General features: G+C 42.8%; 2 protein-coding genes across 2 annotated transcripts; both read right to left on the bottom strand.

The window, feature by feature from the left end:
• Positions 1 to 6611: 6611 nt before the first annotated feature.
• On the bottom strand, positions 6612 to 11490 carry LOC310857697 (annexin A2-like; the record flags this gene model as incomplete). The annotated part of the gene is made up of 11 exons (XM_083763491.1): positions 6612 to 6960; positions 7062 to 7184; positions 7393 to 7451; positions 7733 to 7828; positions 8218 to 8311; positions 8440 to 8499; positions 8617 to 8696; positions 10157 to 10247; positions 10755 to 10868; positions 11152 to 11246; positions 11415 to 11490. Coding segments are annotated over 11 exons (948 nt in total), but the record flags the coding sequence as incomplete, so codon positions are not given.
• A 6662-nt stretch (positions 11491 to 18152) lies between these two features.
• LOC310857696 (annexin A2-like) lies at positions 18153 to 26315 on the bottom strand. Its single transcript, XM_083763490.1, has 13 exons — positions 26236 to 26315; positions 25104 to 25158; positions 24893 to 24986; positions 24338 to 24432; positions 24073 to 24186; positions 23189 to 23279; positions 21893 to 21972; positions 21739 to 21798; positions 19931 to 20024; positions 19439 to 19534; positions 19161 to 19219; positions 18798 to 18920; positions 18153 to 18696 (listed from the first exon to the last, which is right to left on the bottom strand). The coding sequence occupies exons 2-13, from the start codon at positions 25146 to 25148 to the stop codon at positions 18637 to 18639; spliced, it is 1011 nt and encodes a 336-aa protein (XP_083619616.1). The 5' UTR covers positions 25149 to 25158; positions 26236 to 26315; the 3' UTR covers positions 18153 to 18636.
• Positions 26316 to 26834: the final 519 nt, after the last annotated feature.

Here is a 26834-nt window from a genome sequence, read left to right as displayed (position 1 = left end):
ATAGCCCATGTTCAAAAATGATGAAAAACGATGTAAAAAAATATATAAAAATTTCAAAAAACGATGGGCTATAGGGGAGGATGGGGGAAGATGAACCGTCGGGTAAGTTGAACCACCCCCTGTATCTTTAAAACTACACACATGAGTTGTCATGTGACCTCAAAATCAGGACACACCCACCATTTCAACCTGACTGTGAAGATGAGAGACACATGGACAAAGTGGAAAGTACATTTATACACAAAAAAGTGTTTTTTGCTGGTCAAAGTAAAAAAATAAACTTTTCTGGAATAATCATTTTTATATTAATGCAAAAGCACCCAGGTCTAAACTTATATATCATGCATGTTGGTGATATACCAATGTATAAAACCCATGTGAATCATTTAGCTAAACATTATCCTGGAGCATTAAGCTAGCCATGTTTTGTCAAAAAGTGGCCATGGGGCAAGTTGAACCAATTCCTTGGGGTAAATTGAGCCAATTTTCTTAATGTGAATCACCATTCATATTTTTGTATTAAGTATTAGCTACTCAAATTATACTGAATGACCTTTAATTTGGATGTTTGCAAATGTTTGCAAATTTGCTATATTGTATTAACAATATTGCAAATATTATAAGGTTCTGAATAACAAACTTTATTTAATTGTCTTTATATTGTTTAAATAATAAATAAACAGATAAATAAGACTATTTGCAAAAGGGAAAACTGTTATTAAATTATTTTCAATACGTGAATACATTATCTGTTCAAGTTTAAGCTCTTTACATTAAAATATCATGTGGTTAAATTTTGGATCAACTTACCCCTTACCTGGGGCAAATTGAGCCACTTTTTTTTTTTTTTTTTAAAGGTCATATTTTCATGGCCCTTTGTCATAGCTGCTTACTCATCATTTCAATTGATAGAGGACATCCTGAAATATGTGTAGATCATTAGATTTGACTGCCATCTCATTTTGCCTTGCTTCCAGGACAACTTAAGTAAAAAGTGGTTCATCTTCCCCCATCCTCCCCTAACCCATGTTTTTTGAAATTTTGATTTTTTTTCAAATCCTCAAAAATGATGAAAAACGGCGTGCTATAGTATGCCGTACGGTAGGGGCTATAGCCCATGTTCAAAAATGATGAAAAACGATGTAAAACAAAAAATCAAAATTTCAAAAAACGATGGGCTATAACCCATGTTTTTTGAAATTTTGATTTTTTTTCAAATCCTCAAAAATGATGAAAAACGGCGTGCTATAGTATGCCGAACGGTAGGGGCTATAGCCCATGTTCAAAAATTATGACAAACGAGGTTAAAAAAAAAATTCAAAATTTCCAAAAAAGATGGGCTATAACCCATGTTTTTGAAATTTTGATTTTTTTTCAAATCCTCAAAAATGATGAAAAACGGCGTGCTATAGTATGCCGTACGGTAGGGGCTATAGCCCATGTTCAAAAATGATGAAAAACGAGGTTAAATTTTTTTTTCAAAATTTCAAAAAGCGATGGGCTATAACCCATGTTTTTTGAAATTTTGAATTTTTTTCAAATCCTCAAAAATGATGAAAAACGGCGTGCTATAGTATGCCGTACGGTAGGGGCTATAGCCCATGTTCAAAAATGATGAAAAACGATGTAAAAAAAAAAAATCAAAATTTCAAAAAACGATGAGCTATAACCCATGTTTTTTGAAATTTTTATTTTTTTTCAAATCCTCAAAAATGATGAAAAACGGCGTGCTATAGTATGCCGAACGGTAGGGGCTATAGCCCATGTTCAAAAATTATGACAAACGAGGTTAAAAAAAAATAATCAACATTTCCAAAAAAGATGGGCTATAACCCATGTTTTTTGAAATTTTGAATTTTTTTCAAATCCTCAAAAATGATGAAAAACGGCGTGCTATAGTATGCCGTACGGTAGGGGCTATAGCCCATGTTCAAAAATGATGAAAAACGAGGTTAATTTTTTTTTCAAAATTTCAAAAAACGATGGGCTATAACCCATGTTTTTTGAAATTTTGAATTTTTTTCAAATCCTCAAAAATGATGAAAAACGGCGTGCTATAGTATGCCGAACGGTATCAAAAATGATGAAAAACGAGGTTACAATTTTTTTTTTAATTTCAAAAAACGATGGGCTATAACCCATGTTTTTTGAAATTTTGAATTTTTTTCAAATCCTCAAAAATGATGAAAAACGGCGTGCTATAGTATGCCTTACGGTAGGGGCTATAGCCCATGTTCAAAAATGATGAAAAACGAGGTTACAATTTTTTTTCAAAATTTCAAAAAACGATGGGCTATAACCCATGTTTTTTGAAATTTTGAATTTTTTTCAAATCCTCAAAAATGATGAAAAACGTGAGACCCATGAGAAAATCCTTGATCCAGTTGAGCATCCTCCCCTTTACCCCTGCATCATGTAGCTTTATTAGTACCCCTTCCTTCCACATAGAGTCGTAGGCTTTTTCAATGTCTAGGAACACTCCTACCATAGCTTCCTTATTAGCTATAGCCTTTCTAATCTCCAAGTCCAAGACTGCTACAGAGTCCATTGTGCCTCTTCCTATTCTGAACCCATTTTGGTAGTCAACAAACACTCCTCTTGTTTCTAGAAAGTACACCAGCCTGTTAGTTACCATGCGTTCCATTATTTTGCACACTACTGACGTCAAAGCTATAGGGCGATATGAATCAGGCCTTGATGCATTTTTACCTGGCTTCAGTATTGGTATTATGACTGCGTGCTTCCATTCTGCTGGCAGACTCCCTGCCTCCCATACCACATTAAACAGCGCTAATACCTCATCAAGCACAAGGTCATTTAAATGCTTTGTATATCATAGCACAGCCTATCTCTTCCTGGGGCAGTGTTGGCCCCGTCCTGAATAGCATCTCTCAATTCCTTGAGTGAAAAATGCAAATTAAAAGTGTCACTATTTTCATGGCAGTGGTTAAGCTTCCATTGCTCGTTCCTCAGCACCTCCGCTCTTTTCCTCACCCCTTCTTCTCCCAAGGCTGTTGAGTTGTGCACAGCCTGGAACACTCTGACACACATGCTCGCCTTCTCTCCGCTGCTTACTGCCTCCCTTACCCCGTCATTCAGAACTGGCATTGAGTACCTCTTAAATTTCCCTGCCATTCTGTGGACTCTTGACCATACTTCCCTCAAGGGGGTGTCCGGGCCTATTGTGCCACAATACTTCCTCCAACAATTCCTCTTGGCTTCCTTAATAACTTTTCTTGCAACTGCTCTCAGCCTTTTGTAATCAATCGCCTTACTTTGCGAATGAAGTTTCCTTAGCTTTCGGTAGGCCCTATTCCTATCCTTTAGGGCTACATCACAGTCCTTGTTCCACCACGGGACAGCTACTCTGTCTTTAGGACTCTGCCTTATGGGGATTGAGTTTTGTGCTGCCGTTAGTATAAATGAGCTTAATGACTCATTAAAGGCGTCAATTGTTCCGTCACTTTCGACTTCCCCCACTAGGGCTGCCGTCTCTACTTCAAACTTTACCCAATCTGCACGGGCAAAATTAAACACTTTGGGCCTGCCCTCCACTCCTATTGTCAAAGCCCTGCCAAACCCACTCAGTATAGGGAAACACCATTGTGTTTTCCTCTATGGTTTCCCACCCCCCAACTCTGGCCAGAGCCGGGGATGCAAGTGTTAAATCCAAGCATGTCAGCTTTCCTGTCTCTATCTGGATTCTAGTGGGCCTACCATCGTTCATGACTATATCAACCCGTGCCTTTCTAGAAACTCCTCCAACGTGTTTCCATTCCTATCCCTCTTTTCACTCCCCCACAGTGGGTTGTGGGCGTTGAAGTCCCCCACCCAAATGACTGGGGAGCTGACTTGCTCCATGATAGCGTCTAGCTCCTCAAGTGTTAACACCTTGCATGGGTTGTAGAAGTTGACTACCGTGATTTTCCCCTGAGAGCTCCATATCTCTGTTAACACACATTCAAGGTTAGACTGTATGTCTACTGCCTTGTACTGGGTCCCTGTTTTGATAAACACTGCACACCCTCCACCTGTTCCTTCTTCCCTATCCTTCCTTACACCTTCATAGCCTGGCATTACAAAGTCAAGACATGGCTTCAGCCAGGTCTCTTGAATGCATATTAAATCAGGCTTATCCTCTCCAATGTCCACACATTTCTTAAGCTCTTGTCCATTTGCAATAAGGCTCCTTGCATTCCATTGCAAAATACTAAACATGATAATTATTTTAATCATCATCTCCATCAACACCACGTAGGAAGCCATCGTCACATTCGGTTGCGTCTTCCACCCACTGACGTGTTTTAGGCGGAGGCTGCACCCTTGCCTGGCTGCCTGTCCTAGGCCTGCTACGGTTGTTACTTTCTGTCATAGGACACCCCCTCTCCTGCATGTATTTATGCAGCGCTAAAGGATCACATGGTTCTCCTCCCAAGTATCTCCCAGCTGCCTCAACCACCGCCCTCAAGATGTCAGACTTGCTTAAATCCTTAACTACCTTATCCTTTGTACCCACGGTAGCCACCACCACATCAGTTATAAACGCTATTAGGGTTTCTTTTTTTACCACAATTGAATCCGCAGGTACTGAGGGTTGAGGGGAGCATGGGATTGCTCTCGGGGACATCTGAGCAGAGCCAACATACACGGACGTGTTGTCACCTTTCCCGTCTACCTTCCTTAGCGCCTCTGCATACGAAATATTCTGCTGTTCTTTAACGTCCTGCACACGCTTTGCCCTGTCAGAGTGAGGGCATCCCCTAAAGGATGCCATATGAGTGCCACCGCAGTTGCAACATTTCGGCAATCCGCTGCTTCGCATTTTGACCACATGTGACCAAATCTCTGGCATTTGAAGCATCTTAGCGGGGGCCTCTCATATTTTCTCACTTGGAATGAAAAGCACCCAATAAACACTCTGGGCGGCAGGCTGTCACCTTCAAAAGTTATCATAATCGGGGTGTCCGGATTACCCCCGACCCGTGCTTTAAATCTCTTCACTTTCCCCCCCTTCATTAGCTTGATCACTTCTTCCTCAGTTATGGTAATACTGACATCATAGGCCCAGGCTGTAGCGTAACGGTCTGGGCACCGGACTGGTAATCCAGTCGCAGTGTGCCGCGGGTTCGACTCCCGGACCCGACACGGCCCTTACTGCATGTCATCCCCCCATCTCTCTCCCGTTTCCTGTCAGCCTACTGTCTGTCCCTTCAAAATCAATAAAAAGGCGTAAGCCGCCAAAAAAATATCTTGAAAAAAAAAAAAAAATACTGACATCATAGATCACTCCTTTGATTCCCTCACTTCTGTTTCCGATAGACGCCTCTACTTTTTGCCCTGCTATCTTTTTGATACTAAGGGCTTTCTTTTGCGTTTCCGCACTCGTGCACGTCGCCATGAGCGTGCCATCACCTAGTATTCTTGCCTCTACTTCAACACCTTTCAGGGATTCTGCAATCTTAAGAGGATGCAATGCTCTAAACCCCCCCGTTCCCTTTGGGTCACTCAGTTTAAACACTACTTTAAACTCGGCACTGTCAGTCTTCCTCATTTTCCCTCCAGTTGTGCTCTCTACTGAGGCGCTTCGCTTACTTCCAGTTCTCACCCCCCCCTCCCCTCCCCTCCCCTGGCCATAGCCATACAAAATCCTCGCACTTGTCCTCCTCCTACAATGCAGCTTATTTCTACCCTGAACAGATATAGAAGCTCCGTTAATTATATCAAACGGCCAGAATACAGTTCATGAAAGGGTTCGACTCTGACAGCTAGCTGTCAAACCGGCGTCCGACGTCACTCCTTCCTCCAACAACCAGCATGCCTTATGTAATACCTTTTGCGTCGCGCACGTTATGACGTCACGCTTCCTCTCTGGGTCGCGCAGGTAAAATCATACAAAACTCCTTTCAAAATAAAAGTATTTGGCTCAACACACAAAAATAACAGGAAAACGACTTCAAAAGGTATGTTTCACAATAAGATCATAATATCAATGTCTGTACACCCAGAAATAGAAAAGTTCAGCAAAAAACGTGTTTGGGTTCTTTACAGAGTATATTAATAACAGTATATGTGACTGTGTGTACCAAAGTGCTTGGGTTCCTTTGCTGTCTCAAGCAGGTGGCAAGCCCTATGCACCAGAAAGCACCTTGTTGGATGTGACCTCTGATCACACTACTTGTGGGAGGGAGAGCATCAATTCCAGCATGCACTGGCACTGCATGGTATAGCTTTCCACCCTGAGGTCATCAAAAGTCTCAGCAGTTGTACTTGACCTGGCCCCCGCCCAGACACGCACCAAGTACTTCTCTGCCAATGCCGATTTTTGTCTTTTTTTCAAATCCTCGTTTTTCATCATTTTTGACCATGGGCTAGCCCATCCCAGACGGCATACTATAGCACGCCGTTTTTCATCATTTTTGAGGATTTGAAAAAAAAGACGAAAAGAACTCGAGACAATGGACTATATATAGCCCATGGTGTCGGAGTGATTTTCGTCTTTTTTTCAAATCATCGTTTTTCATCATTTTTGACCATGGGCTGTAGCCCATCTCAGACTTTTCATCATTTTTGAGGATTTGTCAAAAAAAAAGCCCTCTGCTGGAAAACCACATGCATTGTTCACTGAAACAAACAAAATGTCAAGGCATTAATTTATCAAAGCATTTTTATTGTCTGTACATGTTAAAAACTGTAAACTGCGCTTTGGCACCTTAATACTTTGATAATGTAAAACTGTCTTCTGGAAAATAATTTCATGTAGCACTGTCCAATTTCGATATGAAAAGAAAAGTAAGCACTGCATTTATATTGGTTTATATTTGTAATCCAGTATTTGTAATCCACCAGCCTATCCAAGAGTGGAAACCGGTCATTATGAGAAAGCTAGATGTCATTTGTGCTTCAGTCATCTCCACCACACAGGCTAAGCAGAACCTTCTGGTAGTGGCCTTTGGTGTGTTCCTGAATGTGGAACAAATACACAGCATGAGATCAATTTCTATTCTAAATTGTTTAAATTAATGTTCAATATTGTATATGATCTGTATTATGTTGACACCTACAGTGATGGCCTTGTACAGGGACTGGCCATTGTGTGCCTTGAACTCTGTTCGGATCTTCATGAGATCCACTTCACAGCGTGACACCATTATTCTGGTCACCACCTTTTCCTTGGCTCCCTTGCCCTAAGCAGACAAGAGGCACTGAGATACATACAGTAGCAAACACTAAGCACTCTATAAGCTCAGAGTGATGCAATGCTGGTGTAAGCCACTGGCAGCTGCAGAATTCCTGTAGGAATATTGTACTTTCACAAGAACATGTACAGTACATCTCACATGCAGTGCATCTGTTCCCAAAAATATCAAAAATAAAGTGGGTGTTATAAATTACCTTCATGGCTTCACTGAGTCTGTTGGCAAAGTACAGCTGTTTGTTCTCAAAGCACTGAACTGGAACATAAATGCAAAATAAATATACATTTCCATCGTAGCGGATTCAGGAACTTGAACCAATGTACAGTACATACATTTGTTGACTGATTTTAGAACTTGATAAAAATTACATAAATATAGTGAAGTGCAGACCTGTCTCCCGAGGAGGCGAGACTGAAGCCTGAGTCACACACACACACACACACACACACACACACACACACACACACACACACACACACACACACACACACACACACACACACACACACACACACAGTCAAGTGCAGACTACGTACCCAGTGTGAGGAATGACTTTTGTAGGTCTCCTTTAACTTCTTTGCGGATGCTCTCCTGCATGTCATAGGGGCTATAGTTCTTATATCTGTCAAACACTAACAAGGGAGAGAGAACAATTAGTCAGTGGTTACAGTATTTACTCTGCATTAGAACGCAAAGCGCATACAAGTCTGCTTATCTTTATAGCACTTTTATTAGAATTCTGCACAGGACAGTGAAGAGAGACTTGGATGTGAGGGTGAGGTGAGGAGGCTTACAATGTGCAACAAAGGTCCCTAATTGATAATCAAATTGGGGACATTAAGGTTACGGGATCAGTGATTCTTACTGACCTAGTAACCAAGTCACATCAACCTGCACCCGACCCCTGTTCAAATCTGACCAGAGACACTTTGCTTGAATGTCATCAGCCTTCACTCTCATGTGCACTTCATTAGACATTTGTTAAGAAGACTTAATGCTGTAACTTGACTGGATCTTGTACCTTTCTGGAGGTGGGATACCCTTCTCTCTGACATAATGGAGATCCATGTAGCCACATCTGTTCCTTTTGTCCCAACTCCAGCATTGTATAGAGCCTGGGTTACAATAATAAACCACCTGTCAAGAGGGGCGCCTTTGCAAGCTCATGGCACAGGGTGTCATGCGTTTACATAGACATTCACATACAGTATGCTGACTGAAATTTGATGAATATGGTACTTACCCTGGCATCTTCATCAATCTTTTCATAGTCTATGACACAGAATTGGTCTGTCCTCTTAGTCTGCATAGAAATAATGGTATGACTCAGGGAACTGGTTGAGGGCATAATTATGGTGTTAAAGACAAATAATATTTGTCTTTAAGACATTGCATTAAGACAGGAACCACTAGAAGTCACCTGAACCAGGGCAAGGAGTAGCTTGGCAAAGTTCCCGGAGGTGTCCCCAGCCACATCCTTATCCAGGTCCTTTTTGAACACTGCAGTAAAAACATTTACAAATGAGATATTCAGCTGATTTAAAATAAAAAAGTAAATCAAAGAACAAGATTCTTGGGCAGAATTTCCTCTTTTGTCAACAAAAGTGCTCTCAAAACTCTAGCAGGAGCTCTGATTCAGCCCTCCTTTGACTATGCTTCCCCCTCTCGATTCTCCAGAAGCTTCAGACCTCCCAAACCAAACTAATTCGACTACTTCTCAGCCTGGGGCCCATGACCCACCTCTTTCCATCCCATTTTGCTAGTCTGGCTCCGGGTAGAAGACAGAGTTAAGCAATTGAAAATGGGTTTGACATTAAAAATTGTAATTGCAGCCTTGCCCTCAACAGTCAGTCACTACTTTGAGGTAGTTGGTCAGGTATGCGTGCATTCCTGACCAACTACTATGCGGGCATACCAGACCAACTACCTCAAAATAGTGAGTGACACACTGACACCCACAGCCACAATACTAGAGGGAGCGTGAACAACTATCTGGTACCTCCCACTTTCAAAACAAATATGGGTAAATTCTTCTTCTACAACACGGCAACCAAGGTGTGGAGTGCCCTGACCCCCTCCCTCAAAAAATCTTACATCTTTTAAAACAGGCCTGAAAATCCACCTTTCATCAGGCCCAAGGGAGAAGAAACTAGATAAAGTGCCCCTCGGGGCACAGGTCTCCACCAGGTTAGGTCAGGTTGTGGCCTCCTGGTGGCGCTATAATAGGCCAATGTGAAAAGGGTGCCATTTCTTCTTACGCCTTGGATGGCAATTGGATGATTTGAGGCATTTTGTTCCAAAAATGTGTTGTGCAAAAATCCACCTGTAGGCCAATGTGAAAAGGGGGGATATAGCCTATTCCTCAGCCTAGTAGGAAAGTCTGTGAAAGATTTCATGTAAATTGCACGCTGCATTCATGATTTGAGGCTTTTTGTTCAAAACGGGCGTCCTGCAAACTTTGTAAGCCAATGTTAGCCAATTAGGAGGGAATATGAAATATCGGACAGATCTATCTTGAACACATGACTATAGAGATGGTGTGTAACGATTTGCGGGAGTTTTGGACAGAATCTGGAGGAGTAATATAAAAAAAAAAAAAAATCGGCCTCCTGGTGGTGCTATAACAGGCCATTCTGGAAAATTTGGGGCAGAGGTTCATGTTGGCATCCAGGGAGTGCGGACACACACACACACACACACACACACACACACACACACACACACACACACACACACACGTCATGTGTATGAATTAATTGCATAGGGCCTAAATGGAAAGCAGACCGCAAGACCTTTTATTTGGTGCGATCCCTTTTGATATCCCAGGTTCTGTTGAAAGGTTTTGTACACAAAGCTCTACAATTAAATGTATGGTGATTGCATATGATGCTTTGGGATGCCAGCTTCCACATCTCATATTAATGGCTGAGTATCTTATTAAATGCACGTTTTAGACTTACATTCTTTGTAAACTTTCTTGATCTCTACCAGCTCACTGTTGCTGCGCGAGTACAGAAACTCAATTAAGACCTCCTCATCTGTTCCAAGACCCTGAGAATGAAAATAAAACATCTTTCCATTCATATTTCCATCTTTACGGAGACCTAGTGATAACATTCAGATCATACAAATGAAAAAGTTTGACACTATCATTTAACTACTATGATTATTGATTAGTATGATGCAGCCATGTTGATTTTCAATTTTGTTGTTGAAAAAGGCGATACAGCAGGGGAGGACTAAATCCCAGGCCTGGATAGACCATCTACTAAAGCAGTGGTTCCCAAACTGATCTACAAGCTCACAACATTGTGAGCTGGCTGTTCTGGAAGATTTGGGGCAGAGGTTCATCGTTGGCATCTTGGGAGTGTGTGTGCAAAATTTGCTGGAGATTAGCTGTTAACAGACAGACGGACACACGCACACACACACTTATTTGGAGTGCAAGGTGGAGACAATTACTGTCCTTTTACCAGGAGAGGGCAGTGCAGCCTTACAACCTGCTCCAGTGTTTTCTGGTAAGTGGTAACAGGTAATACAGTATAATGTGTCCTTTACCTTAATAGATCCTCTGATCTCTGAGGCGTCGTACTGGGCCGTGCTCTTCATCAGTCCCAGAATCACGGGTTCCAGTGAACCAGACAGCGCTCCCTTCAGGGCTGTGATCATGTCCTGTTAAGAAAAGCATCGAACCTCATCAGAGAGTGGCCTATATTATCAAGGACCCTGCATTGTAACCCCAAATTGCTCCCGATGTGCTGGTTGGTACCTTGCATGGCTTCCGCCGCAATCGGTGTATGAATGGGTGAATGTAATGCACAATCTATGTAAAGCACCTTGGATAAAGGTGCTATATAAATGCACCATTTACCATTTACCATTTGAATTGATGAAAATAAGCTTATCAGACTCAGACTTATCAGGCAAGACTGGCCAGAATTGTCATATGGCCTACCTTCTTGGCTCTCCTTTCATATGCGAAGGCAATGTCTCGCCTCTGGGAGTAGGTCCGTTTGGTTAGGATGTCAATGATGGCATGCTCATTCACCCCTGGCATTGAAGTACAGAGTGGAGATATAGACAAAACATTACATTGGAGACGTTCCCAGGTTCCTGCAAGCACAGTAAAACGTGTTTAAAGCCAGGAAGCTGACTCACAAATACCAGCTTCATTGCCCTGCCCACACTTAATTTACAAAAAACATGTGAACCATTTACGCTTGGTTTTGATAGCCGTCTCTATTCTGGCTGCATCTTTATCAGCATCAAAGTCCTTGGCAGGACACACACACACACACACAGTCACACACACAGTCACACACACACACACACACACACACACACACACACACACACACACACACACACACACACACACACACACACACACACACACACACACACACACACACACACACACACACACACACACACACACACACACACACGAACGGACGGAGTGCAAAACATACTCTCTCCCCATGCCTTCGGCCTGGTGGAGACAATGATCCTTCCCCGTTAAAAAGGTGCACCCCCCGTCCTTCATTTTTCTTCACTCTGTAATTATTTTTATTTTTCGTCCGTTTGGTTAGGATGTCAATGATGGCATGCTCATCCACCCCTGGCATTGAAGTATAGAGTGGAGATATACAAAACATTACATTGGAGACGTTCCCAGGTTCCAAGCACCGCCTCTATTCTGGCTGCATCTCTATCAGCATCAAAGTCCTTGGCAGGAACCACAGTGGGGTAGGTGGTCTCTTGGCACTGTGGATTCAAGACAATGTTATGAGTGTGGACTGTGGAGTGAATCCAAGTGAACGATTAAATGCAATGTCCTTAGTGTTGGATTTATGTTACTGACTGAAACTTATAGTGTCTTACTGTATTAAGAGAGAGTTGACCCAGGAACTCGGATACCATAGCCATGTTGATTGTCCTGGAAAAAGATGACAAATGAATGGTTTTGTTTATCAAATCACACAAGGTAAAGCTCAGTGCCCACCACATACTTATTGTTGACACATCAGTGTGCAAATCCGACCCTGCTGAGGTCAAATTTGCTTTGTATATAGTCCCCCCCCCCCCCCCCCCACACACACACACACACACACACACACACACACACACACACACACACACACACACTACTGGCAACAATTAGTCATAAGGCCCATTTCATCACAAGACCAGTTTCCTCTTGAAAGTTTACAGAACCCGTCTCAAAATATCCACACTAAGTTTAAGCCATTTAATCTCATCAAATAGTTTAATTGTTAATACTTACAGATAACAGTCCATTGGCCATTGTTAACACAACTACAGATAACAGTGTTGCCAAAAGTAGTTTACACTTTTTTTTCAAACAATGAATTAAACATAATATAAATCATTTAACACATTGCAAGCTACTAAATCGAACATTAACATAGTACTGTCAGCCTACCTGATGAGTTGAGATGATGCACAGAAGAGTACTGTACTCTGTGTGGAGTCAGTGAGCAGCTGGGTGTGGTAGGCTACTTAAATACCACAGGGTTTTCCCAGGGAAAGGCTTCCCCTTTCTCCTCCCCTGACCAAAATACACTCCCCTTTCAGCTCCACGTGCGTAGGTCTACTCTGCACTCCACCCTGTCCAATGAAAGTCCCAATTTACAGACCTATGTACAAGCTCACACACACTGTGTTGCAGCGCGTCGAGTTAGGTTATTTTGGGTGTGCAACATCGGCACACAAATCAAAGTACAACAAAGTACAACAAATCAAATCACCCTCGAGTATCCCTGGCAGAACTCAACTCGAGATCAGTTGGCTAATTCAGCTCATGAAAGTCAAGTTGTGGAAAAACTATGGCAAAGTCAACTTGTTGAGAATAACTCAGGAACCACTACTGTATGTTCTTTCATATCTGGCTTGAATGGAGAGCAAGATAAATGGCTAAAATAGATAAAATAGATCCAACATGCCATAGTTCGTTTATGTTGGCATGTAGTAGATATATGATTGGCCAAGAGCTAAGTACATTGTCATTACACAATATAAGCTTTGTTTAAGTGGTACTAGAGTAGCTATTCAAAGCTATTCAACTATTAACCCAGGGGGGTATGCACTAAAGTATTTGGTCACCAATTTCCTTAGAACAATTTAGCAGTGGCATGCACAGATAGACACTAGGGGGTGCTAGAGCACCACCTGCCCTTGCCCTCTGGAGAGCAATGTGCCCTTTTGAAAAAAATGGCAAATTTATTTTTGAAGCACTGAGAAAACTGTTGCACCTTTCTTCATCCTTTTTTTCTTCCAAACTTGACTACGGTAGCGGTGGTCTCAAAAACATAAGGGAAACTTTGACAGAAAAAGACTCGCTCACTGTATAGAAAATAGAAGTAAAACTCCTTGGACTGAGACTTAAGAAAATATTTTTTATTTTATTTTATCATGCTCATAAAGTGCTCTGTGCTCAAAGTGCAATTAAAAAGCAAACGTTTCAGTCCTAAGACCTTCATCAGTGCTATGATAGCACTGACAAAGGTCTTAGGACCGAAACGTTTGCTTTTTAATCAGTGCTATCATAGCACTGACAAAGGTCTTAGGACCGAAACGTTTGCTTTTTAATCAGTGCTATGATAGCACTGACGAAGGTCTTAGGACCGAAACGTTTGCTTTTTAATCAGTGCTATGATAGCACTGACGAAGGTCTTAGGACCGAAACGTTTGCTTTTTAATCAGTGCTATCATAGCACTGACAAAGGTCTTAGGACCGAAACGTTTGCTTTTTAATCAGTGCTATGATAGCACTGACGAAGGTCTTAGGACCGAAACGTTTGCTTTTTAATTGCACTTTGAGCACAGAGCACTTTATGAGCATGATAAAATAAAATAAAAAATATTTTCTTAAGTCTCAGTCCAAGGAGTTTTACTTCTATTTTCTATACGGTGAGCGAGTCTTTTTCTGTCACTTATGGTGAAAGTGACTTTTTGATGTACCATAGAGCTGCCATTGAGCCCCATTAAAATGTCTCAAATTGGAAAGCACTGTATTTCTAAAACTATGAAACATTTCAAAGATTCCATTTCAGGCAAACATGTCCACCGTAAGATGAACCTAAGTAGGCTAGAATGGGGTTGATAGGTGTAAGTATGTAGGACTAGTAGCATGCCAAAGTTTGTGCTATTGCCATAGAGAATGCATTGGGCGTTTAAGTTAAATAACTCAGAAACTACAAAACATTTCAAAGTAAAAAGCTTGCCAAAGTTACAAAAATATTTGTACCCCCTCCTACTCTCTCCCTGACCACCGGCCACCCCATCGCTGCAGCATCTTGTCTTGCAGGTCTTCCATAGGAGCTTGGAGACCTTCTATAGTTAGCCATGCTAAATACGATGTGGGCTCGGAGGCAGAACAAGGCCCTGCAAGGCCCAAATATATTTAGTCTTAGTTTTAGTCATGATACTGTAGCTTAGTTTTCATTTAGTTTATATTTAGTTTATCAGTGAAAAAAGGTAGTTGACAAGGGTTTTTTTTGTCATAGTATTAGTCGACAAAATCAACACTCCTGGCCTCAAGATCTACTAATATCAGCTATGACATCAACATCCTTGAGCAAATAGTCAGCAAAAACAACGTGACAGTGATCACCCTGCAGGAGACCCACCAGGAGAACAAGAACATTCTGATGGTCCCTGGGTACACCTTGGCCGGCCACATCGCCAGTAAACATCATGGCATGGCCACATTTGTCCGCAAAGACATGGCCTGGTCAGCCGCCGGACAGTCTCCAGAGGGCGCAGAGATAGAATGGATTAACACCAAAGTGCAAGACACTACCATCGTCAATATCTACAAACCACCACCCAGCAGACTGGTCCCCTCGTCCCTGCCAGATGTCCCAGCCCCTGCCGTGTACGCTGGCGACTTCAATAGCCACCATACAGACTGGGGTTACAGCAGCTCCAACGCCGATGGTGACTTCCTGGTAGACTGGGCCTTTACTGTCGATGCTTCACTCCTATACGACCCAAAGGAGCCACGCACATTCTACTCTGCACGATGGAACAGCACCACCAATCCAGACCTGGCATTCGCAAAATGGCACAACAACCAGTCTCTCCCTGTAAGACGCATCCTGGACATGTTTCCCCAGTCTCACCACCGACCGTCGCTCATCACCATCCCATCTTTGGTCCAGCCTGTGCAAGGGAGGGATGTCAAGAGGTGGAACTTTCGGAAAGCGAACTGGGCAGGCTTCACTAAACAAGTGAACAAGGCAGTCACTGCTCTACCACACCCGTGTTCCAACAAACTGAACGATGCCTACGAAGCGTACTGCAAGATGCTGCTTTCCGCCGCCAAGAACAACATCCCTCGTGGTGTGCGTAAAGCCTATGTTCCCTGCTGGGATGCCGAATGTGAACACCTACTTCGCTCCCACGCTGAAGCACAAACCAGCGAAGACAGGGACGAAGCAGCAGACCAACTATTTCTCAGGTTAAACGAGAAACGCAGGCAACGTTGGACTGAGACAGTGGAGTCAATTGACTTTACACACTCCAGTCGACGGGGGTGGCAGACCCTGAACAAGCTGACTGGAAGGTCAACACCTCCTGCACAGTGCCCCATCACTGCTAACTCCATCGCGTCGCTCCTGCTGAGCAATGGCCGCTTCCCCAACGCAGACAAGGACTTTACTCGAACAACATCAGCAAGAGTCCACGACTCCACGAGCTGCTCAGGGCCCCAGGGTGCGATTCCAACCTATCCATCAACTTCACTACGCAAGAAATAGATCTGGCCATAAAACGTCTCAAGACTGGTAAGGCACCAGGCATAGACGACATCCACCCGGAGTACATGAAACACCAAGGCAAGAAGGCAACTGACTGGCTCCGTTGCTTCCTCTCTGCATGCCTCCAATGCTCAAAGCTGCCCAAGATCTGGCGCCGTGCCAAGGTGATTGCCCTGCCGAAGCCAAACAAGCCGAGCGACGACCCGAAGGGATACCGGCCCATCTCCCTCCTGTGCGTACCCTTCAAGCTGCTGGAACGCCTCATCCTGGCACGCCTCACCCCAGTGATCGACCCCCAGCTCCCCAAAGAACAAGCTGGCTTCCGAAGCGGTATGTCAACAACAGACCAGGTGACCCTTCTGTGTCACGACATAGAAGAAAGCTTCCAGGCAGGAGAGAAGGCTGGTGCCGTCTTATTGGACCTCACAGCGGCCTACGACACTGTCTGGCTGCGTGGGCTACACATGAAGCTTCTGGAGACCATCCCAGACAAGCACATGGTGAGCTTCATCATGGAGATGCTGAGCAACCGCAGCTTTCGGCTCCACACCAGCAACGGCCAAAGCAGTAGGGTGAGAAGGCTCAGGAACGGCGTCCCGCAGGGCTCGGTGCTGGCACCGATGTTATTCAACATCTACATCCACGACCTACCCCTAACAACATCAAGGAAGTATGGCTATGCAGATGACCTGGCAATTTTGCTCAGCAAACCAACCTGGGAAGCAATAGAGAGGAAGGCCTCTCTGAGGACATGAACATCCTGTCTTCATACCTGAAGGACTGGCGCCTGAAGCTCAGTGTTGAGAAGACTGTGGCAACAATGTTCCACCTCTACAACAGGGAAGCAACCCGTGAAATCAACATCATGGTTGACAACGCCCGGCTAGAGCCCCAGTCCTCCCCGACATACCTTGGAGTGAAGCTCGACAGAACTCTGTCCTTTAAGCAACACCTGGACAGCGTCATGGGAAAGACCACCGCCCGCGCAGCACTGATAAGGCGTCTAGCTGGCACAACATGGGGAGCGTCCACGAAGACGCTGCGCATCTCCACCGAGGCCCTGGTGTTCCCCACCGCCGAGTACTGTGCCCCAGTCTGGAGCCGTAGCCCTCATGTCCAAAAACTGGACGCTGCCCTCAACAGTGCCCTACGGACTGTCTCTGGATGCTTACGAGCCACTCCAACCAACCAACTGCCAGTCCTTGCTGGAATCGCCCCCGCAGAGGTCAGGCGAGAAGCAGCCACACTGGCTCTTGCTCGCAAGGCTCAGCTGAGCGAAGCCCACCTCCTCCACAAGGTCGTCACAGAGACACCACAGCGCATGCGTCTCAAGTCCCGGCGGCCCTTTGCCACACAGGCCCAGGAACTGCTCCGTACAACACCAGCCGACACCTCCAAGGCTTCCTGGGAGAAGGCAAGATGGAGGGACCAGTGGAAGGCAGCAGAACCATCCAGGCTTCACCACTACATCGAGGATCCCACAGATGTTCCTGGCCAGCACCTCCCCCGCAAGGAGTGGACAACCCTCAACCGCCTGAGGACGGGTGTGGGACGCTTTGGTGCATCCATGCAGAAGTGGGGTCTCACAGACAGTGCCCACTGCGAATGTGGGGACCCATTACAGACTGTTGAACATGTGCTGACCAGCTGCCCTATATACCGGCCACCGAATGGCGACCGTGGGCTAATTGACCTAGACAATGACACACTGGACTGGCTTGCTGCAACGGAGCTGAAGGTCTAAGAACATACGACAGAAGAAGCTATGACATGTGTAAGTATAGGCTATCTAAAAAATATATATCTTCACTCCAGCTATGTCCGTCTTTGTGTAAACCCAAACGATAAAAAGCGGCACATTCGACCTATTATATTCTCCCCCGTTGGGGACTTAAAACTTTAATATTTAAAAGACTACAAATGGATATTGACAGTAGGTTTATAAGACTCCACCACAGGCTGAGCAGATGGTCTGTTGTTGGCCTGTGGCTGGACAGTGCTCAAATAGGCCATGTATAGTTTGTATAGTTTCAAAATAATGTACATCATTCTTCTTTCGACATACAGTCATAGGCTGTGGTCCCCATAAACATTAAAAATAAACATAAACATAAAAAATTTAATCATAGCTTGTAATGTCTCTGACATGTGGGTATAATAAGCAAGACTGCAGTAAGTGTCAAAGTTTAATAAATGAAAGCAGATTCACATGTTATATTTTGACTCGTTAAGACGTGCCCAAATAGCTACAGTTACAGTGTTCTATAGTTAATTAATGCAATGCATAACAGTCCATGGCTTCTCTCCAAACAGTTATGTCATTTTCATTCAAATGTTACACTAGTGCCCTCTGCTGGAAAACCACATGCATTGTTCACTGAAACAAAAAAAATGTCAAAGCATTAATTTATCAAAGCATTTTTATTGTCTGTACATGTTAAAAACTGTAAACTGCGCTTTGGCACCTTAATACTTTGATAATAAAACTGTCTTCTGGAAAATAATTTCCATGTAGCACTGTCCAATTTCGATATGAAAAGAAAAGTAAGCACTGCATTGCACTGTTGGTTTATATTTGTAATCCAGTATTTGTAATCCACCAGCCTATCCAAGAGTGGAAACCGGTCATTATGAGAAAGCTAGATGTCATTCGTGCTTCAGTCATCTCCACCACACAGGCTAAGCAGAGCCCTCTGGTAGTCGCCTTTGGTGTGTTCCTGAATGTGGAACAAATACACAGCATGAGATCAATTCCTATTCTAAATTGTTTAAATTAATGTTCAATATTGTATATGATCTGTATTATGTTGACACCTACAGTGATGGTCTTGTACAGGGACTGGCCATTGTGTGCCTTGAACTCTGTTCGGATCTTCATGAGATCCACTTCACAGCGTGACACCATTATTCTGGTCACCACTTTCTCCTTGACTCCCTTGCCCTAAGCAGACAAGAGGCACTGAGATACATACAGTAGCAAACACTAAGCACTCTATAAACTCAGAGTGATGCAATGCTGGTGTAAGCCACTGGCAGCTGCAGCATTCCTGTAGGAATATTGTACTTTCACAAGAACATGTACAGTACATCTCACATGCATTGTATCTGTTCCCAAAAATATCCCCCAAACTGAAAATAACCAAATTTCAGCAAGAAAGATAAAGTGGGTGTTATAAATTACCTTCATGGCTTCACTGAGTCTGTTGGCAAAGTACAGCTGTTTGTTCTCAAAGCACTGAACTGGAACATAAATGCAAAAATAAATAAATGCAGTTTCCGGACATAAAAACAGAGACACGCACGCACGCACACGCACACACACACACACACACACACACACACACACACACACACACACACACACACACACACACACACACACACACACACACACACACACACACACACACACACACACACACACACACACACACACACAGTCAAGTGCAGAGTACGTACCCAGTGTGAGGAATGACTTTTCTAGGTCTCCTTTAACTTCTTTGCGGATGCTCTCCTGCATGTCATAGGGGCTATAGTTCTTATATCTGTCAAATACTAGCAAGGGAGAGAGAACAATTAGTCAGTGGTTACAGTATTTACTCTGCATTAGAACGCAAAGCGCATACAAGTCTGCTTATCTTTATAGCACTTTTATTATTAGAATTCTGCACAGGACAGTGAAGAGAGACTTGGATGTGAGGGTGAGGTGAGGAGGCTTACAATGTGCAACAAAGGTCCCTAATTGATAATCAAATTGGGGACATTAAGGTTACGGGATCAGTGATTCTTACTGACCTAGTAACCAAGTCACATCAACCTGCAGCCGACCCCTGTTCAAATCTGACCAGAGACACTTTGCTTGAATGTCAACAGCCTTCACTCTCATGTGCACTTCATTAGACATTTGTTAAGAAGACTTAATGCTGTAACTAACTTGACTGGATTTTGTACCTTTCTGGAGGTGGGGTACACTTCTCTCTGACATAATGGAGATCCATGTAGCCACATCTGTTCCTTTCGTCCCAACTCCAGCATTGTATAGAGCCTGGGTTACAATAATGAACCACCTGTCAAGAGGGGCGCCTTTGCAAGCTCATGGCACAGGGGTAGAGGCCTGCAAGCCCATCGGGTACCGACGGGGCCCGGCCCGGCCCACCAAAACGGGCCGGGCCAGGGCCTATATTTTAGGCCCGTGCAGGGCTCTACACACGGGCCCCTTTTCCACCGGTTGGTTCCCAATGGGAACCGGTTCAGTTCTTTTTGGTTTTTAGTCCATGAGCCAGAGCTCCAAAATTGAAAAGTTAATTATGAATTGAGTAGGCAAAACCATACCTGTCAGAAAGCCTGTCAGTGCCGCCTAGTGGCCTGACCTGGTATTGGCTGGTACTTTTCCACAGGCAGTCAAATTAGGCAGTTTAGCGTTTGGCATTTTGATTGATTGATTGAAATATTTATTAACAGTTTGTAGAATTTACAGTACATTTTAAGCACAAACTCAATACAAAGACTGTCAACTGTGAGTGGACGACCCAATTAAGCATTACACTTGTTTACAACAGGGTCCACATTGTTCAATTCATCAAAACATTTAAAGACATAGCCTACAGACATTTAGAGACATACAAATAGACATTTCTATGTAGCTAAAGAACAGAACAGGAATTCATCATACAATACATTCATCAGCATGGTCAGTCAGTCCAACCTGTTGAGAGCCGTGTATTGTATTTGTTTTGTATTTTCTGTGCGTTCTTTAATCAAAGTAAGTACTATGTTTGGGTCATAAGTGTTACTTTAGTAGTTAAATAATATCTGTGACTCTGTATATTAGGTTTTTGATAGTTTGTTTGGTTAATTGACAGCACATGGTTGTTTGGTTAGCTTAGCTCCCTACTGCCTGTAGTCCGTTTTTATGCTGTTTGTGTCACTCTATGTTACAGTATTTAATTATTTACATGTTTATCAACATTTGGACCGTTTTTGGCCTTACATGGAGTTTTGATTTCCTTGTAGAACTATACAATATGTATTGTTAGAGTCTAACATGCATAGTTTGGGTTTAATAATTGTGTAGCCTACCAATGTTTGATCAATATACTGTGCATACTGCATATCTTTGTTTAGTGATTGCATCAATCTTGCTGTGGCTATTTAAGTGGATATTTCAGTTAATTCAAGTTCATGTTACTGATGCTATTCTTTATTTATGTTTATTGTGTATTCCAGACCACATACATCACATTGCAAATAAATCTGCTGAAGATATCCCTTCTCCGGAGCCTAATTCTTTGATCGGAATTACGTCCATATTGTCCGCCTCAACCAGTGTTTAATTTAAGTAACCGGAGGTGTCCCCCTCAGTTACAATAGTAACAATACCTATATTAGATTGTTATCACCATGAAACTTCCCCAATTGAGTACTTACACGAAGACAATGATTTATTGTATTACAAATTTTACATTTGCAAATGAGGCATTATGTAGCAAAATAATCGAAAATATGAAAAAGCTACAATACTGTGGAAGGGTTATCATGTATTCATTTACTTGTATTGATCCTATAAACAATTTAATATAGGGTATAGTTTGCCCACCAATTTTGGAGCTCTGGCTCATGGACTAAAAACCAAAAAGAACTGAACCGGTTCCCATTGGGAACCAACTGGTGGAAAAGGGGTCAGGGTGTCATGCATTTACATTTTACATAGACAGTCACATATAGTATGCTGACTGAAATTTGATGAATATGGTACTTACCCTGGCATCTTCATCAATCTTTTCATAGTCAATAACACAGGATGGGTCTGTCCTCTTAGTCTGCATAGAAATAATGGTATGACTCAGGGAACTGGTTGAGGGCATATGGTGTTAAAGACAAATATGCATTAAGACAGGAACCACTAGAAGTCACCTGAACCAGGGAAAGGAGTAGCTTGGCAAAGTTCCCGGAGGTGTCCCCAGCCACATCCTTATCCAGGTCCTTTTTGAACACTGCAGTAAAAACATTTACAAATGAGATATTCAGCTGATTTAAAATAAAAAAGTAAATCAAAGAACAAGATTCTTGTGGGTTTGACATTCAAAATTGTAAATGCAGCCTTGCCCTCAACAGTCACTCACTATTTTGAGGTAGTTGGTCAGGTATGCGGGCATACCTGACCAACTACTATGCGGGCATACCTGACCAACTACCTCAAAATAGTGAGTGACACACTTGACACCCACAGCCACAATACTAGAGGGAGCGTGAACAACTATCTGGTACCTCCCACTTTCAAAACAAATATGGGTAAATTCTCCTTCTACAACACGGCCACCAAGGTGTGGAATGCCCTGACCCCCTCCCTCAAAAAATCTTACATCTTTTAAAACAGGCCTGAAAATCCACCTTTCATCAGGCCCAAGGGAGAATAAACTAGATAAAGTGCCCCTTGAGGCACAGGTCTCCACCAGGGCAGGTCAGGTTGTGGCCGCCTGGTGGCGCTATAATAGGCCAATGTGAAAAGGGTGCCATTTCTTCTTACACCTTGGATGGCAATGATTTGAGGCATTTTGTTCCAAAAATGTGTTTTGCAAAAATCCACCTGTTGGTGGCACTATAACAGGCCAATGTGAAAGGGGTGGGATATATTCCTCAGCCTAGTAGGAAAGTCTGTGAAAGATTTCATGTAAATTGCACACTGAATTCATGATTTGAGGCTTTTTGTTCAAAACGGGTGTCCTGCAAACTTTGTAAGCCAATGTTAGCCAATTAGGAGGGAATATGAAATATCGGACAGATCTATCTTGAACACATGACTATAGAGATAGTGTGTAACGATTTGCGGGAGTTTTGGACAATCTGGAGGAGTAATATAAAAAAAAAATGTTTTTCAAAAGTCGGCCTCCTGGTGGCGCTATAACAGGCCATTCTGGACACACACACACGGACGTATTATTATTATTATTATTGATGATATAGAATTTTGTTGTTATTCTTCATGTCATAATGTGTATGAATTAATTGCATAGGGCCTAAATGGAAAGAAGACCACAAGACCTTTTATTTGGTGCGATCCCTTTTGATATCCCAGGTTCTGATGAAAGGTTTTGTACAAAAAGCTCTACAATTAAATGTATGGTGATTGCATATGATGCTTTGGGATGCCAGCTTCCACATCTCATATTAATGGCTGAGTATCTTATTAAATGCACGCTTTAGACTTACATTCTTTGTAAACTTTCTTGATCTCTACCAGCTCACTGTTGCTGCGCGAGCACAGAAACTGAATTAGGACCTCCTCATCTGTTCCAAGACCCTGAGAATGAAAATAAAACATCTTTCCATTCATATTTCCATCTTTACGGAGACCTAGTGATAACATTCAGATCATACAAATGAAAAAGTTTGACACTATCATTTAACTACTATGATTATTGATTAGTATATGATGCAGCCATGTTGATTTTCAATTTTGTTGTTGAAAAAGGCGATACAGCAGGGGAGGACTAAATCCCAGGCCTGGATAGACCATCTACTAAAGCAGTGGTTCCAAACTGATCTACAAGCTCAAAACATTGTGAGCTTGTGAGTTGTTGGTGGTGCTATAACAGGCCAATGTGAAAAGGGTGGGATATATTCCTCAGTCTAGTAGGAAAGTCTGTGAAAGATTTCACTTAGATTGCACGTTGCGTTCATGATTTGTTCAAAATGGGCCAATCCTGCAATGTTTGAAGCCAATGTTAGCCAATTAGGATGGAATATGAAATATCGGACAGATCCGTCTTGAACACATGACTATAGAGATAGTGTGTATAAGTCGGCCTCCTGGTGGTGCAGGCCGTTCTGGAAAATTCATAGGTGGGGCAGAGGTTCATCGTTGGCATCCAGGGAGTGTTTGTGCAAAATTTGGCATCGACCGGGTTAGCGGTGCCGGAGATTAGCTGTTAACAAACGGACGGACACACGCACACACACACAGTCACACACATGGAGTGCAAGGTGGAGACAATTACTGTCATTTTACCAGGAGAGGGCAGTGCAGCCTTACAACCTGCTCCAGTGTTTTCTGGTAAGTGGTAACAGGTAATACAGTATAATGTGTCCTTTACCTTAATAGATCCTCTGATCTCTGAGGCGTCGTACTGGGCCGTGCTCTTCATCAGTCCCAGAATCACGGGTTCCAGTGAACCAGACAGCGCTCCCTTCAGGGCTGTGATCATGTCCTGTTAAGAAAAGCATCGAACCTCATCAGAGAGTGGCCTATATTATCAAGGACCCTGCATTGTAACGTCTAACGTGTGTGAATTGATGAAAATAAGCTTATCAGACTCAGACTTATCAGGCAAGACTGGCCAGAATTGTCATATGGCCTACCTTCTTGGCTCTCCTTTCATATGCGAAGGCAATGTCTCGCCTCTGGGAGTAGGTCCGTTTGGTTAGGATGTCAATGATGGCATGCTCATCCACCCCTGGCATTGAAGTACAGAGTGGAGATATAGACAAAAGGATGATGGATTTGCATTTTCATATTACATGAACTTGAATAGAATTGATTGAACATTAGCCTATGTTATATGTAAATGAGAGAGGTAAAATAGCAATTGTTTCCAAAAACACCAGTAGTCATTTTCTGCATAAAGACTTTTAACTGTACCGTTTCACCATTTCACCACCATGTTTGACAGGTGAGATGAGTAAGCTTCCATGGCTTTACTCATGACAGAAACGGCCACTGGCTGGGATGGAGACTATCAGCAGTGAGGCATTACATTGGAGACGTTCCCACTAGGAACGTCTCCAATTCCCACTCCCAGGCTCCAAGCACAGCAAAAACGTGTTTAAAGCCAGGAAGCTGACTCACAAATACCAGCTTCATTGCCCTGCCCACACTTAGCTAACTAATTTACAAAAAGCATGTGAACCATTTACCCTTGGTTTTGATAGCTGTCTCTATTCTGGCTGCATCTTTATCAGCATCAAATTCCCTGGCAGGAACCACAGTGGGGTAGGTGGCCTCTTGGCACTGTGGATTCAAGACAATGTTATGAGTGTGGACTGTGGAGTGAATCCAAGTGAACGATTAAATGCAATGTCCTTAGTGTTGGATTTATGTTACTGACTGAAACTTATAGTGTCTTACTGTATTAAGAGAGAGTTGACCCAGGAACTCGGATACCATAGCCATGTTGATTGTCCTGGAAAAAGATGACAAACGAATGGTTTTGTTTATCAAATCACACAAGGTAAAGCTCAGTGCCCACCACATACTTATTGTTGACACATCAGTGTGCAAATCCGGTCAGATTTGCTTTGTATATAGTCCTCGCCCCCCCGCCCCCTCCACACACACACACACACACACACACACACACACACACACACTACTGGCAACAATTAGTCATAAGGCCCATTTCATCACAAGACCAGTTTCCCCTTGAAAGTTTACAGAACCCGTCTCAAAATATCCACACCAAGTTTAAGCTCATCAAATTGTTTAATTGTTAATACTTACAGATAACAGTCCATTTATAACACAACTACAGATAACAGTGTTGCCAAAAGTAGTTTACACTTTTTTTTAAACAATGAATTAAACATACTTTTTTTTAAAGCACATTAGGTCTCAAAAACATAAGGGAAACTTTGACAGAAAAAGACTCGCTCACCGTATAGAAAATAGAAGTAAAACTCCTTGGACTGAGACTTAAGAAGTCTCAGTCCAAGGAGTTTTACTTCATCAAAGTTTAAGCTCATCAAATTGTTTAATTGTTAATACTTACAGATAACAGTCCATTTATAACACAACTACAGATAACAGTGTTGCCAAAAGTAGTTTACACTTTTTTTTAAACAATGAATTAAACATACTTTTTTTTAAAGCACATTAGGAGTTTAGTTCACATCTGCCAGCCAGACACAGTCAGCTAAATTATGTTTCAGTAGATTTTGGTGGTCCGTTAAATACTTTGCTGTGGAATGTCTTAAAGGCACTGTAACATTTCTGTTAAGAAGCCCGCTTCTAGCATGAAGTACAAATCATTTAACACATTGCAAGCTGCTAAATAGAACATTAACATAGTACTGTACTTGAATGATCAGGAGCATACAGGTGATTATCATGCGTTATGTGGTTTACCGTAAATCACTAATCTTCCTAATGTATTAAGTGACAGAGAACTCTCTTCAAGCTACCGCAGAAGTAACCTCATTAACTTGGCAAACAGAAATCATAGTTAGAACACAATTGTAAAGCATGAATACTGTCAGCCTACCTGATTTAACAAAGTTGAGTTGATGCACAGAAGAGTACTGTACTGTGTGGAGTTAGTGAACTGGGTGTGCTACTTAAATACCACAGGGTTTTCCCATGGAAAGGCTTCCCCTTTCTCCTCCCCTGACCAAAATATACTCCCCTTTCAGCTCCACATGCGTAGGTCTACTCTGCACTCCACCTTGTCCAATGAAAGTCCCAATTTACAGACCTATGTACAAGCTCACACACACCGTGTTGCAGCGCGTCGAGTTAGGTTATTTGGGGTGTGCAACATCGGCACACAACTAAGTACAACAAATCGAATCACCCTCGAGTATCCCTGGCAGAACTCAACTCGAGATCAGTTGGCTAATTCAGCTCAGGAAAGTAAAGTTGTGGAGAAACTATGGCAAAGTCAACTTGTTGAGAACTCAGGAACCACTACTGTATGTTCTTTCATATCTGGCTTGAATGGAGAGCAAGATAAATGGCTAAAATAGATACAACACACCATAGTTCGTCTATGTTGGCATGTAGTTGATTGGCCAAGAGCTAAGTACATTGTCATTACACAATATAAGCTTTGTTTAAGTGGTACTAGAGTAGCTATTCAAAGCT

Source organism: Protomyctophum parallelum, assembly GCF_964188405.1.
Source record: "Protomyctophum parallelum genome assembly, chromosome: 4".
In the NCBI taxonomy this organism is placed as follows: domain Eukaryota; kingdom Metazoa; phylum Chordata; class Actinopteri; order Myctophiformes; family Myctophidae; genus Protomyctophum; species Protomyctophum parallelum.
This window is presented reverse-complemented; position numbering and strand designations above follow the sequence as displayed.

Coding starts and splice junctions, on each gene's coding strand:
- LOC310857696 (XM_083763490.1), bottom strand. CDS start 25,148: ATGGCTATGGTATCCGAGTTCCTGGGTCAACTCTCTCTTAATACA. Junction 21,799..21,892: donor TACTCCTTTCCCTGGTTCAG/GTGACTTCTAGT, acceptor ATTTCTATGCAG/ACTAAGAGGACAGACCCATC. Junction 20,025..21,738: donor AGATTGATGAAGATGCCAGG/GTAAGTACCATA, acceptor ATTGTAACCCAG/GCTCTATACAATGCTGGAGT.